At 43.5% G+C, this 15,114-nt stretch overlaps 1 protein-coding gene across 1 annotated transcript in view; it reads left to right on the top strand.

Moving 5' to 3' along the window:
- The first annotated feature begins 695 nt into the window (after positions 1–695).
- acbd6 (acyl-CoA binding domain containing 6) overlaps positions 696–15,114 on the top strand; it is a 28,989-nt gene continuing 14,570 nt past the window's right edge. Inside the window, exons 1-6 of the mRNA XM_005747542.1 lie at positions 696–1,166; positions 1,367–1,431; positions 1,868–1,964; positions 7,408–7,481; positions 10,749–10,854; positions 13,529–13,618. Of these exons, the coding sequence (XP_005747599.1) occupies positions 888–1,166; positions 1,367–1,431; positions 1,868–1,964; positions 7,408–7,481; positions 10,749–10,854; positions 13,529–13,618 (711 nt within the window). The 5' untranslated portion in view covers positions 696–887. The remainder of the gene's footprint in view (positions 1,167–1,366; positions 1,432–1,867; positions 1,965–7,407; positions 7,482–10,748; positions 10,855–13,528; positions 13,619–15,114) is intronic.

The following is a 15,114-nucleotide window of genomic DNA, read 5'->3' as shown; positions in this document are numbered from 1 at the left end:
CAAAAGCATATCTGGACAGAAAAACATGGACTGGCCTTCAACATTATTGAAGCAGCGTGACAGAGAAGAGAACAACAGGCAGCCAACATCCAAAGAAGAGCTTTGAATGTCCTTCAAGAAGCCCTGAGAACTATTGCTGAAGACTCCTTACAGACAGGACGAGAAAGCTTACTACAGAGATTTCGGGCTATGAGGAATAACTGTGTTCAAAACAAATATTGACTTTCAAAGTCATTAGAATGGAACAGACTTTGTTTTTGCCTTATAGGCTTTATTTCGATTTATCTTTGCAGATTTGTTTAATCGGTTGTTGTACCCATTTCCAAATTTCCAGCAAAATATAAAGAAATGGGTTAATGGCTGTACTTTACGTAGTTTTTTATTTGAGGAGATTTCAAGAAACATTTTTACACCCAAAGCATCAACAAACCCACTGCAAGCTACTTTAGCGCTTAAGTTAGCCAGCTAATATATATTATTCGGTGTCAGCTGACCTACGATAACGTGACATGTACACAGCAACCAGAAAAAACTCAAACATTTTATTTTCATTTAGACAATATTTAGTTTTTGTTTAATCATTCATAACAAATATACAGAAAAGCGCGTGTTCGCGTGTTTACTCGCACCAGAGTCGGAACCTTTCTTACTAACAGCGATTTTTTTTACCGGCGCTTTTAAATTGACAGTACCAGCCACGGACCAACGGCAGAAATAGATCCGACTGTCGCGGATTTGCTACGATAACGGATTAAAATCCAAGTCTTTGCTGAAACACTTTGCAGACATAATATAAATAACAGGCAGCTGCTCTCCGTACGCTTCTCCGCGTTTCTCACGGAGATCCGCGGCTCCCGTCGTTTGAGACGCTATAAACAATAATAACAATGGCTTCTGGTTCGCCGTCGTCCTCTCCGGACACCGCGACGGGCTCAGGTACGGATCCAGCCCGGCCCGACACAGGAGAGCCCCTCGGTGGAGCAGGCTCGGACTCGGATTCGGACTTGGGCTTGAGTAAATTTGACTGCAGCGCCATGGAGGTGGGGGACCGGCTGGAGGGAGAAGAGCTGGAGCGCGAGTTCGAGTCTGCCGCCGACCGCGTAAAAGACTTGATACAGACGGCCAGCAGGGACCAGCTGCTGTACCTGTACGCTCGCTACAAACAGGTGATTGTACGATTAATGTCACTGTGCGTGTGTCGGCCACACTCGAGCCTTCAAGTAGTTGCACCACGCTGCTTTAGACGGGACACCCCCACACGCCATGAATCTCAGCATTTACGTGACTCCTCTGGTATTTAATCGAGTCAGGCTCACAGCTGCAGGCGACATTAAATCAGATATGTAATGTGATTTTGTATCTATAGGTCAAAGTGGGGAAGTGCAATACACCAAAACCTGGTTTCTTTGACTTTGAAGGACAAAGAAAATGGTAAGTAGCCCAGATTTCACTTTGCACATATTTTAAAGCCTTATAGGTCAAGTAAGTCAATTCAATTCACTTTTACTTAAATGGCACCAGTCGCCTCATTGTAAGGCAAAGAACCTTCAATAATAAAAAGAAAAGTCCAACAATCAGACGACCCCCTACGAACGAGCACTTGGCAACACTGGAAAGGAAAAAGTCCCTTTTAAACAGGAACCTGTGGCAGAACCAGGCTCAGGGATCCACGTTCAGATGCTTGATGAAGAAAAATGTTTCTGCTACTTAAAACAAACCACTGTTCACAAACAGCCCATCCTCTTGCAAAGTATTAAAATGATTCCCCCAAAGTCAGTGAATCTAATATTTCTGTTTTCATGTTTTCGTTCACGGCGTGTGAAAAGCTTTAACAGTGATTACTTTGGTAATTGTGATATCATAACAGGCAAGCCTGGAAGCAGCTTGGAGACATGGATCAGGAACAAGCAATGCAAGAGTATATTTCCTGTGTCAACATCTTAGACCCTGAAGGCAGCACGAAGGTAATTCCTGAGAATTTATTTTTAATCCACATTTTGCTTCTAAACCGATGCAGAGGTGGGTTAATGTTGTGACTGTTATAAAGAGATCAAATTAACATTTTTATTACAATGGATCTTATAATAGATTATAAAACATTAATTATACATTTATAACAGTTCGTTTGCTTTCAGCTCAGCTTTTACTGCAACAGTTTTCTACGTAGTAATAATTTGATTATATGGAAGATGGTCCTTTAGTAGAGAATGTTGAATGTCAGTGTTGCCATTCATCATGCTCCTTATGACTTTTATGGTCTTGTTTTTGAATATATGTAGAAAGAGTTTCTGGTTCTCGTCACTTTACACATTTTCTGGTTATAGACTAATGTCTGTAATTTCTCAGTCATCCAGGTCACGGTAGTCTGAAGTGTTTGAAAAGAAGGCAACTGAACTCTTTGCTTCTTGAAGATGTTTCCCCTCCCATCCAAGAGGCTTCTTCTGTTCTAAAACAAGAGATTTGAGAGTTTCAGGTGTCTGACCTCTAGAAGAGGCTGCCCTCTTGGAGGTGGTAGTGATCCCGTGAGCCCAGGTGTGGAAAAAAAAGGCGTGGGTCGTTGTCACCAGGGGTCAGTCACAGTGGACATAGATGGGCTCCTTTCTCAAATAATCTGTGAAAAATCTGAACATTGGCATCATTGAAGAGCGTCCTTTCCCCTTCAAGAGAAGGTGGACAGCTGCGTCTTGTCCTTATGAGGCGGCTTTCTTGTTGTGCCATGCGTCTGTGGAGTGTTGTTTCTCTTATGGTCCGAGCACTCCTCACATGGTACACTACGCTGTTTAGCTTGTGTTCGGGGGTGAACCAGGTTTGTCTGAGGGTGTTGCTGGATCAGAAGTGCACTGTGATGTTTATGCATAGAGAAAATTCTGAGTTACCACATAAGGAACGACAATGTCATTCTGTTTCTTCCTGGTTCTTGTTCATTTCTGACCTTATACACCTGATAACAAATTCTGAAAATGTACATGAACTAAAACAGACCTTTAAAGGTAAGATGTCTGAAATTAGGACAAAAAGGATGACAGATATAGAACAGAACCATCCGTGAAGTACCTGGTGTTCACCAGGAGGTGTCACTGTCACATTGTCATTTTGTTGAAACCGTGTTGCTGCTCATTTTCTGCACATTTAGAAAGAAAAATGAAAATTTTGCGCAGGTTTCCTCAGTGGCTGATATTTTGGAATAGTAATTATTTAAATGTTCATATTAAGGCTGTTGGGATGTGCTAAATTGTATAGTGACTGTTTAATCTCTACACACTCTTTTCTTAGCTGTGCCATAAACAGGTTGCTCTTTGGGACAACATTAGGTTTCAACACCAACCTTGGATGATTTGCAGTAATGGAGTATAATCGTCATACTGATAAAACACTTATTTTTATACTTTGTTTTATAGATCATCTAAAAGTTGGAATGATAAAGGTTGTAGCAGCAGTGAGTGAGCTCCAGTGTCACAGTTTAGTCACAAAGGGAAGTGTTTACACTCTCTGATAATCTATTAAAGTCACTGTTAGATATTGATATCTACAGATATATTACATATCTTCTTTTAACAACAGTGTGTAAACATCTGCAAACTGAGGAGACCGGCTGCTGGACTTTAGGGAGAGGACGTTGTCCCATTCTTTCGTTCTGTTTGTTTGTTCGTTTGTTTTTTGGCTTCTTTTTTTAAACAGTTCAGCAGTGAAGAGTTGACTAGAAAAAGGGGGAAAGCGAGCAGGGGAAGACTCTCAGCAAAGGGTCCCAGGTTGTGGTTGAAAGGCGTCTGCTCAGCTGGTGCACTTTGTCTCACTCGTGTCTGATATAAGATTCTAGCTGCTCAGCGGTCCTGGGTCTTTGTCATATTCTTCATCTCATGAACATCTTGACTACAGGCAGGCCTCTTCAGCACCTGGACTCTTCTTAGATCAGCATCATCTTCCAGAAATACGCACGGCCGTCCCTGAAAGAAGCTCATCTGGATGGGAGCTTCTAGATGAGCTTCTTTCAGCCTTTCCAGATGTTCAAAGCACTCGTCAGTACTGAAATCCTGAAACGATCATGTTCCAGAGGCACAAATGCCCCCGTTACAATCACAGATGCAGGATTTTGGTCCTGCTCCTCTTTAGTCCAGAGGACAGCGTGTTCATGTTTTCCATAAAGTTTTGATCAATCTCACCACAAAACAGTTTTACACTTTGTTTCAGACAATTTTAAATGACCTTTGGCCCGGAGAAGACGGCTGGATCATGTTCACATGTTCTTCGTATGATAGAGCTCTGACCTGCGTTTGAGAATGACATGGTGAACATTTTATTTCTGTAACTGTTCCTGAGCCCATGCAGTGACTTTAATGACAGACTTGTGCACCTGAAGGTCACAGGCATGCAATAAAATGTTCCTCCAGCTGTTTCTTTTAAATACTGCTCACTTTTCCAGTCTTATGTTGCACTCCTCAAACTCTGAGGCATGTTACTGCCATCTGATTCAAAATGAGCTCTTATTTTACACAAAATAGAAGAATGACTCAGTTTAAAAATGTCAATGTTTTCTATACTGGATTGTGACTAAAATATATGTTTGAGACATGCAGATCGTTGGTTCTGTTCTCATTTACACCGCATCATGACTCTGGTTTGCCGTGTTCGTGATACACAGAGCACATGTGAACATGAGAGCGTGCACTCTTTACACAGAGGGATGGGCACACAGTCACATATGCACAGCTACAACTTGGCTGCAAAGCAAAGGAACACTGAAGCATTCATTTTTAAAGGCAGTCTGTGCTTCTTGCTCTTTTTCCCCCCATTTCCCCTCCCAGTCTTCCATTCACTTTGCTGCTCCCCCCCCCCATCCATTCATTTGTGTCTCCCAAATAGCATCACTGTCAGCCACGTATCCCATCCTGACACGTTTCTCTTCCACCAAGCTGTGGGGCAATACTCGCTGACTCTGCCCTAAGCCACACAATACCAGGGGTGGGCCCAGCAAAAGCACCGCTACCCTGCCTGTAAAGAACCTGATTCTATTAGTGTTAACAAAGCGCCATAGCATGGCAGCAGCTATTCTTTTGGAAGCACAGTTAAATGGTGTAAGTAGAAGTGCATAGACAGAGAAGCAGGGGAGAGAATAATAGCCACAGTTTGACCTCTGTTCCTGTCTCAATTGTTGAGCAGACACTGCCTTTATATTGCATTATACTGCAGAGGAGCAGGGCCAGTGCATCAGCGAATATTCCGAGTTTCTGAAGTGAATTAGGTTGTCCCAAAAGTGCACGCACGGTTTTGCTTCGCTTGTCATGTTCTCCCCACTCTGCCTATTTTCTGAAATCAGATTTGTGTGGGCTCTTTTGTGAGTCAAGGTTGGCCCACAAAGAATAGTCTGGGTAATAAAGTCTTGGCTGAGCTGAATGTAATGTGGGATCACATGAAAACAGAAGATTAACAATAGTCACAAAATTAAGACATGATGCATTTAAAACTGTTGCACATTTTGTTGGCCATTTATTAGCAGTGAGGTCATGTCTGAAGCCCCCAAAGAGTCGTTTCAGATTTACACCATCTGAACTGTTTGCCAGCTTTAGTTTCTCAAAGATTAGAGGTAGGAGCCTGCTTTATAGAGAATCGATGGGCCCAAAACGTTTGTATTGGGCCCATCCCTCTGTCACTGGAGAAGAAACCCAAGGCTGGTAAACTAAGCTAGAGAAGGCTGGGTGCTTGGCAAAAGCTCTGACTGCACAACAGGGTTTTTTTGGAGGTTTATTGCCCCCCAAACAACATTTCTGTTGTTTTAAAAACACATTTGGGTCAGTTTTGTTGGACTTAGTGTGACCTTATGGCAACAATAGTAACTTATTGGTATTCCTATCAGGGTGTCTGTAGCTCAGGATGCAGAGGAGCTCATCTATCAATTGGAAGGTTGATGGTGAGATTCCTGGATGCTCCAGTGTGCATGCCAAAGTATCCTTGGGAAAGATGCTGAACCCCAAGTTGCCCCAAGTCTCCGACGCATCCAATGCGATGGTGTGATGATACTGGCCTGCAGACATACTCATCAAAAGTCTTACTCAGTGGCTGTCCCTTCCTTTGGGTTTCCACAAAGACGTCAGCAAGCATGGCAGCTTCAGCGGCTGTTTTAGGATTAGAACATTCCTAACTATTGTTCCGTAATTACGTCACTGCACTCTTTCACTTTTAGGCTGAATCCATTTCCCCACACAACTCCTTTACCCTCCCAGAAAGCTCCCCGAGGTTCTAATCAGGATAAATATGAAGGAAACTGAAAATGAAAGTTGATAAACATTCATATGAACTGAGGCACATTGGGGCCTTAACATTATAGGTAGACGAATGAGGCAGAAGAACCAGTCTGAATGTGATCATGTCCAGGCAGCTGCAATTCTCCCAAAGGTAACAAGGAAATGCTCAATACCATCTTCAGTTTATGTTTGTAATATTGGCTCAGAAGAGTTACTGACCTGACTCTGAAGTTAACTTCTGGTGGGGATGTAGCTGGACCTGTGACGGTGATCTCCGTCATCAGGAGCTTCCAGTGGGTCTGGGTCGGTCGACGTGCAAGTCTGCATTTCAGTGTTGCTGCTACATGCTGTCCCATGAAGGTTTGCAAGCTCCCAGCCAGTTCCTTCAGTTTTATCTCTTTGATATCTTCTCCCTCATCATCAGCCATATTAGAAGCTCAGGTCTCCACATGCTTTTCACTAGCTGTGTGATCCTCACCTATTCTAGTCTCTTATCTCCACAGTGCAAGTCTCAGAAGAAGTACAGGAAGGGAGTCAAAGTTAGAAAGAAAAAACTGGTTTGTTGAAAAAGGCCTGTGTCCTGAGGTGACTGATCCCACCGCTGCTACCATATGTGAGGAACTGAGCTGGTTAAGCGTTGGGCTTTAATAATCACAAACAAACCAAACACTGAGCTGAGAGACAGCAGCTGGCTCATCAGCACAATTTAGACACGTGGGGAGAACAAACTCTGACACACTATCTAATATCAAAAAGCACAACAAAGAGTTAGTTTAATAGTTTAAATGAACAGAAACCACCCCCCTGATGTGGCAACACTTGGTATGTCCCAATCAACATGTTCCAAAACACCTGTATTTAATTGGCTACTTTTCACAGCAGCTGTTTGGTACCAGCAGATCTCTGCCGCTGAACAGACCACCATCACTGGTAAAACAAGCAAAAAAGAAGTCAATTAAGATTTGTTGTAAATATGTAAACACACCAATGATAACTAAATGTCCTTCAGCAATACCCAATAAATGAGTGTGATGTAGGTGGTTAAATATGTGTTTGTGTATGTGCACCAAATATGCATGCTCTGGGTTTACTGCATTTATTGTTGTGTGGCTTCAGCCAGCACGTGTGGCCTTCACTGTTGATGTTGCATTTCTCACTGTTGTTACAGGAAAGACGAGGAGCGGAAAGGAGAACAGGCTTCGGTGCAGCAGTCAGTTCCCTATACCAAGAAGAGATGATCAGGTATCTGCATATCTCAGAAATGAAATTACTGACATCCTAACACAAGCTTGAACAGACTCCTCTTTTTCCTCCAATTGTGAATCGCCGCCTATTTAATGCTCAGGTCGGTCTAAGTCTGGCATTGTTGATGCAGTATTTGATTATATTCAACAGACCATAACTGCAGTTCAGGCCCAGAGACGTCATCCAGTTCTGATTTATGTTAATGAAACACATTCTCCATTTACTCTTGCCTGGCAGACCTGCTCAAGCTTAAAAAGCTCATCCTCATTTCAATGAAAAAGAGCTCTATTGGAGATGAAAATGAGATGTGTGATTCCTGCAGGTTTTCATCATAAATGGCTGCATGTGATTAGTATGCACGGTCTTGGGAAGAGGCGGGCTCCCCTTTTTAATTATGGATGAATTTTTTTCATTTTTTTGCGTCGGGGTGGGGGTGATGAAGACGACCCGGGTACAGCAGAGCGAGGAGGGTGAAGCAGGGTTCCCAGAACAGCGCTCCTCTTGGTGATATCCAATAGCAACGATGCCTCCCGTGGGAACCAGGAAGGCAAAAATCTGCACACTTGTGCACGCCTAAACATACAGTCTTCACTATACGTCGCTGCAGGTTTTCATCCAGGTCCTTGCACAACCTGCCAGAACTGTCACACTCACTGCTCTGCTGCATTTCAATTTCCTTGTGCTCACACAGAAACATGCGGATCCTCTCCATATTAAACAGCTAAGCACCTGTTAACCAGACAGTTAATTGCATTGCTCGCTGCTCATCTCGACTTCGGAGCGCGTGTGTGTTTGTAGACGTGTGTGGAGCGTGCATCGACAAAAGCAGGATTGATTAGCGATATCCCTGGACTACTGAGCTGATCACTGTGTGATTGAGGAGCCTTTGAATGCTACACTTGTAATTCTCTCCCCCACCCTGAAAAAGGATTGGGATAAACAATGGAGGCTTTGTTGTCCGAACGCTCTGCTGGAAGCCGAAGCTGAGTTATTCGAGTTTCTCATACTTCCGTGGAACTCGGCCTCGTCGAGGGGATCGACCAGGGCCCTGCAGGGAATGTGGTGACAGATTGTGTAGGTGTATGTGTGTGTTTGTTTGATGAATGGTGTGGCCATGGTGTTGATCAGTGAAGCTCAGGCCAGGTAGATGAGTGTTCTCCACCACTGTGACCAGTTTAGCCTGATGGATGAAGGACATATCTGCCAGTACACCAGACTGGACACACACATGTGAGCACGTAACACTCTTACACACAAACACAAAACCATTGGTACCCCAGTGATGACAGAGTAGCCTGTGACCTTCCCAGCATGCTTTGCGGCGCTGTTGATGTCATGTCGTTTATAGGACCCACATTAATCATTAGTTTGTTTATAGTGTGTGTGTGTGTGTGTGTGTGTGTGTGTGTGTTCGTGTGTGTGTTTTCAGTGTTAATGGAAAGGATCAAAACGAAAAATTGTGTGCTTTCCTTCCTTCGTGAGCTTCTTATTTACATTTTTAATAACCCCAATCTAACCCTTTAGCGATCTGCATGCACACATGCAGGGGTCGCTTGTGCTTTATATATGTCAAGCAAGCCCCGTCGACCATCGACGAAAGACTGATGAGTCGCCCTATTGATTAGTTGCCGGGGGAGACGGATGGCGGCCACACATCAGGGACATTTGGGGTCAGCGTGGCCATCAGACAAGGAAGTAGGTGGAGCCCAGCTTGGTGTCTCATGAATAAACATAGCAGTGGTAATCAGGACTATGCAAATGAATGTGCTCATACATAACCTGTCTGTGATAAAAGTGTAATGAGTTATTCATAATTCACCAAAGGCTGATGAGAAGAGGGAGGTGATGGGAGGCAAGGGCACGAGAAAGGGAGGAAGAAAAGGAAGTGCAGAGGAGCATTAAAGAGCAAACTGCAGATACAACTTCCTTTGTGTTTTGCTGTGTCGGAGTGGGAACGAACTCGAAGCGTAGATTGTGTTGATGGCAGGTGAGATTTATCTCCCTGATGTTTGCTGTGCAGGATCTTTAGTGTGCGCTGGATCTCTGGTATCAAGGTTGTGATACTGTGGCTGTTTTCATACATTAACTGCAGCCTGGAATTTTAGGACGCCACAGAGGAGAGCACACATGTCAGAATCAGTCTGATTGGATGCTAAACGGTCTTTAGCTGCCCGATTTCATGGTAAAACGTGCGAAACCTGTCCGATAGTGAGGAAACTCAAAGAGAGGAGCTTTGTTTGCTGTCCTGTTTCCTGTGTGGTCGGTCCAGGCAGCTGCCTCGTTCTTTAAAACGCTGAGCTCGTCATCTCCTCTGTGCCAAATGTGACAACTTTGAACGTAAAAATTGTTTCTGACACTCAAGTTGCTTTTGTGCTTGAATTCAACCAAATCTGCTTCACATTTCTAACAGAAGACTGCTTTGGTTGTATAAGACGATACCTGACTGGGTCTAACTCGGAGGCAGCTGTAGCTCAGGAGGTACAGCAGGTGAAATGTCCCAAAATGCCGTGTGCGCGCTCGCGCTCTGGGACTTTTGAGGCCCAGTGCAGCAGAGCACGCTGGCGTCGGAAACAGGAAGTGGGGGATTTGCCTTGGGGATGACTGACTGTGTGGGAGCGGTAAAGCGGCAGGTTTGCAGGGTTTCCTGTCGAACAATAGAGCACTAAATTGAATTAATCTGAATGGCCGGCATGGGCAGAGGAAAGGGAAGGCGTAAAGCTCTAAATGAGATTTTGCCCCTTCTCTCCCCCTCACCCAATGTCCCTCCTCCACCACTGCACCCTCTTCTCTCCCAGCATGCACTCCTGTCCCCAATGCCAAGAGGTGATTAGAGACACAGAGAGATAATTAGAGGTGGGATGGCTCTGTGTGCATGTGTCATACGCCGGTGCTCCCGAGGGATCTGGGACGCGTGGCTGCTGCTTTTCTATGAGAGATGTTATCTGTTACGTCTGTGGTTGCTTCACTATGCTAGCTGCTACCATTACCACTAATGTGACAACGTGTTGCTTGTGTGGTGTACCTGCACTTTCCATTTTGAAGGACCGCATGATGAGCTACACAATCTGCTAATGAAAAGCTTTTTGCCCATAGACATAGTTTCAGTTCAATCCTCCCAAAAAATGAATGGATTTTGGTTTGTGGTGCTAAAGGGCAACATTTGTTTCCAGAAACCTGCCGAAATCTCAGTTAAAGTAAAACCATTTTAATAATTATAAATATTATGGTAACTGATAGCTGTTCATTTCCCCCCCATGTTCTCAGGGAAGAGGATAAGAACATCTTTGACTACTGCAGAGACAATAACATCGAATACATCACCAACGCCATCACCTCCCAGAACGTGGACGTCAATATACGGGATGAAGAGGTATCTGCAAAGCTCAGTCACACTCCACTGGTTGCATGATTGACTTGACAAAGTGTTACTTGACAGAACTGTAGTTTTCATACATAATGCAGGAGGACAGGCCTATAGTAGCAAATTAAAATCAGAGTCAGGAAGAACTTCATTGTATGGCTGACGTATCTGTTGAATCTGCAACAGCTGCATGGCTCTGACCCCTTGTGTGGGAGGGGAAGGTAAAAGCGATCAGACCCGTATCATGAAAAATACAGGTCACCGGGGGAACAGCTCATGCAGCTCACGCAGCCGTCGTTACATAATGGTTTCAGTGATCTGTGGCCACACGCGGGAATCGCTGCTCTGACTGAAATGCGTAAATTGTATGAGCGGCTATTAGCATCAGGAGGTGTTTTCTGGATTGACCCTGAACTCCATTCATCTGTCCTTGATTGGTTAGCATCCAGGCCAAATGGCTCACTCCCAGCCTCTTTCATCACAGCCGCTATGCAGATAAACAGGCAGTCGGCTGGTGAGTTCACAGTCAAAGGCCAGATGGCTGAAGGACCTCAGTGAGAATGCTTTGTGTCCCAGCCATTGTTGGCCTCTTAGCTGTAATTCAGCTTGCTGGACAGGAGAGGGCAGTAGTGAAGTTTTCTATTGGCGAGGAGCGATCATTTGCATCTGTGGCTCAGGGACAGAAAGGCGGTCTTCCCAGCACTCACTGTTTGGGGCAGTGATCAAATACCCACCTGTGTTACACATTTCTAGTAGCAACCAACAAACAAAAGCTGTGCCTTAGAGCTCAGACTCTAAGGCAGAAATTTAAAAATGCATTAGAACGTGTGAGGCGAGCTCATCCTGTCAGAAGCTGTTGGGACATGAATGTTCTCCCTTTCTGATAAAATTCAGTGAAAATTTATTACTAGATAGAAAAATGCCCCCCTAGTTTTTATTTATGTAACGCGTTCAGATCATAGTTGAACCAAACCAACTGACAACTATTTACAGTTTGGATGAATAAACGGCGATTACCCCAACAGATCACATGTGGTGTTTGTGCTTCAGTTCTGATCCAGAATATCTGTAGATGTAGAGCGGACTGCATTAAGAATGGCTTTGAATATAATAAAAAAGCTCCATATTTAAAAGCTGCATCTGTGAACGTATTATAGTTGTGTTTATATAAAATAGCAAGTTTTGTTTTTTCCATCCAGCAGTATTTATCTAAATTACAGTTGAGTCTGAGTCAGCATGTCGGGAATTGGAGAACTTTTTATGTGGCAACGGGGAGCTGAGAATGTAATTTATAGTTAGATTTTCACCACATTAAGAGGTAGTGTTACATTGGGAGATACTTGTAGTGGGAGCATGCTTCAGAGCATGTTTGAGTGGACAAAAGCTCTACTCTGCTCTCCACAAATAACCAGCGTACAGCATATTTGTCTTCTAGGAAACACTAAAGGCTCCTTCACAAGCTCTGCAGCTGAATCTCAATATCTTGTGTAGCTCTGTGTTAACTGCTGGGACGGTGGGGTAAATGTTTTGGATACTGTGGTTTGTGTACTCAAATATGCAATAGGTGTTTATTGGGACTAAGAGGATAAAATAACCTTTTGTTCCTTTGCTAATGTCTTTTATTTTTTGCAGAGGTGCACTTACAGTCTCCACACTGGTCAGGAATTTAACCCACTTTGACCTATCAGAGCAGAGCGCCAGCACAAAAGCGGGTTACCTTCTTCAATAGTAATATATTAGCCATGATCAAAGGTATCGCTTTGAGGTTTCTGGGGAAAAAGTAATGAAATTTAAAATTTAATTGTTTTGTTTTTTTGTTGATGGTAATTTTGACTTTTGGCCACAATTTAACTCAAATATTCATATTGTGATTATGACAGAACTTAAATATCCATAAATATCCAGTGCTGCCATGATGATCTGCACAAATACTCCTATGGAGTTGCAGAGTTTGTGTGATGTCCCCCTGGAACCTGCACACTTTGGTCTTCAGTGAAAATGTGGGCAACAGTCAGCAGAAGCACACCTGAGAGCGGGAGAGAGAGGCCAACTTATTGGTATTCCAGCCCAGCTTACAAGTATCCATTTTAACATGCAGCCGTGGTGATCAATATAATTTAAGCAACAGAATTGGACTTGGAGAGTTAGCTTTACCTAATTGGCCTCACTGAAAAATGAGGTTGTGTGGTTTTATTAGAGCAGGATCTTGGACCTAAGGAGAGGATGGTGCATGAGTGTGAGAAAGGGAGGGAGAGAAGGGAGGCTACTCATGTTTTGTGCACAGCGTCGCATCAATCAACCTTTGCAGCATTCTGCAATTTGCCTTGAAGTCTTTGGACTTTGCTTCAACCGCGTAAAAGTTTGTGCATATAAGTGTTTGTATGAGTCCACATGTCTCATCACTTTATACTCTGCTCATTATGGACCGGTCCAAAGGCTCTGATTCCTGAATGGGCATTCATAACCTGTTGTAAAGCTCGATTGGCTTATTTTTTTTTTTTCTTTGAGGTAGAGAAGGAGGAGAGGTGACGAGGTGTCTTTGTATCAAGCCTGCTTGATTTGGTCTGACCAGACACGACACTGAGAGCGTCACGCTAGTTTAAACACATCTTGGCTTTGGAAGTTTGGTCATCCCTGCATGTCTTTGATGTTATCGTACACCAATTATTTCTTATTTTTGCAGGGCCGGGCTCTCCTGCACTGGGCCTGTGACAGAGGCCACAAGGAGATGGTGTCTTTATTACTACAGCACAAAGCAGAAATCAACATTCAGGCGAGTAACACTCTTCCTTTATGTATTCTAAAGAAAGTGTCTTGATAGTAAAAATCTCCTTCAAAGTCAAATGCTGCCTAAACATCACCACAGTTACTATGTGATGTGAGAATTCTACTTCACGCTCAAGTTCTGAATCTTTGTGATCATTTAATATTAGACTAGTCTTCATGCCATCATCATCATCATCACAGGAGTCGTTTTAACATTAAAGAAATGAACCTGAGTTACTGACAATAATAAAGCTTGGTTAGCAAACGCACTGTGGGAGGTTTATTAAACAGCTCTGCAGAAACTGCAGGATGACCTCAGATCTAATGCATTTCTATGTTGACTTGTACACAACATGTGGTCATAATGTAGAGAATTTGACATTGTGTGGGATGAGGACATGGCTACTCGTTTGTACATGGACAAGTAAACTAAAAGAAAATGGTGACATCTCCTGCATCCCCACTCCCCTCTTTCTTTTTCTCTCCATCCTTTTCAGAAGGTCACCTTTAATTCACTTTGTGCCACAGACAAATCCCTCAGGGTTTTAGCAGACTGAGTTAGCTGGTAGCTAGCCTAGTGTTTAGGCTCCCTGAGGTTTAGTAGCATCCAGGAGGCTTTAGCTTTGGTAAGCTGGCTCAGCTGCACATCGGAGAAATTACTCCTGTTCCCCTGCACGGCGGCATGACACAGTGCAGTGCAACAGCCCGCGCTGAGGTTTTAACTGTAAGGACGAATCAATTGGAAGTAATCAGGCAAATTGTTTTACGTTGCACAACCCACATAATCAGGACATTTCACAAATGACTTTCTCTTTTGTGGTCATGCGTGGCTCTTTTGTTTCGAATGCTCGCAGGGAGGTGGTAGATTTGTGTCAAATGGCTCATAAAAGACTTAACAGCAGGATAACTGCAAAACACTTCACTGATGATTTACTGCATATCAGGATAATGACAGCAGAAGAGGATTGATGTATAGATGGAAGCTTGTTTTTTATAAATAAAACAGTCATGTATCCATCTTTAAAATAATACATCTAAGTGAGAAGACGCTTCAGCAGTCAAACTGGGGAAACCTCAATCTCTGCCCAGGTCGTCCTAATGGATCGGCTAAATTTGGGCACGCTGAATTTATTTCATGTTTTATTTGTTTCCTTCTTCCTCCTGAATCAAACGGAATGAAGATGGCATTAGTGAATGACTCAAAGTGATCACATTCAGTCTTTAAAATCGACTTTGTGGAAAGATGGGTATAGAAACAAACATATTTCAGAGGCAGGATGTTGTATCTCGGCACAATCGCAAACTCGCCTGAATTCATGTATTCAGGCCACCGGGAATGTTCCACCTGCTCACCTCTCAGGTACTGCAGCACGTCTGTGCAGGAGGCTGAATATTAAGAAACTGGACCTCAGTGTCAGAGCTGCTGGAAGCAAATTTATGAGGTGACAAAGAGGTGGCTCAGAGAAAATATAGTCGGCTAAATCATGCCACTGTGTTGCAATG

The sequence above is a fragment of the Pundamilia nyererei genome, unplaced genomic scaffold (genome assembly GCF_000239375.1).
Source record: "Pundamilia nyererei isolate P.nyererei 1_Seehausen unplaced genomic scaffold, PunNye1.0 scaffold00199, whole genome shotgun sequence".
NCBI lineage: Eukaryota > Metazoa > Chordata > Actinopteri > Cichliformes > Cichlidae > Pundamilia > Pundamilia nyererei.
The sequence above is the reverse complement of the archived record's forward strand: the minus strand, read 5'-3'. Positions and strand labels throughout refer to the sequence as shown.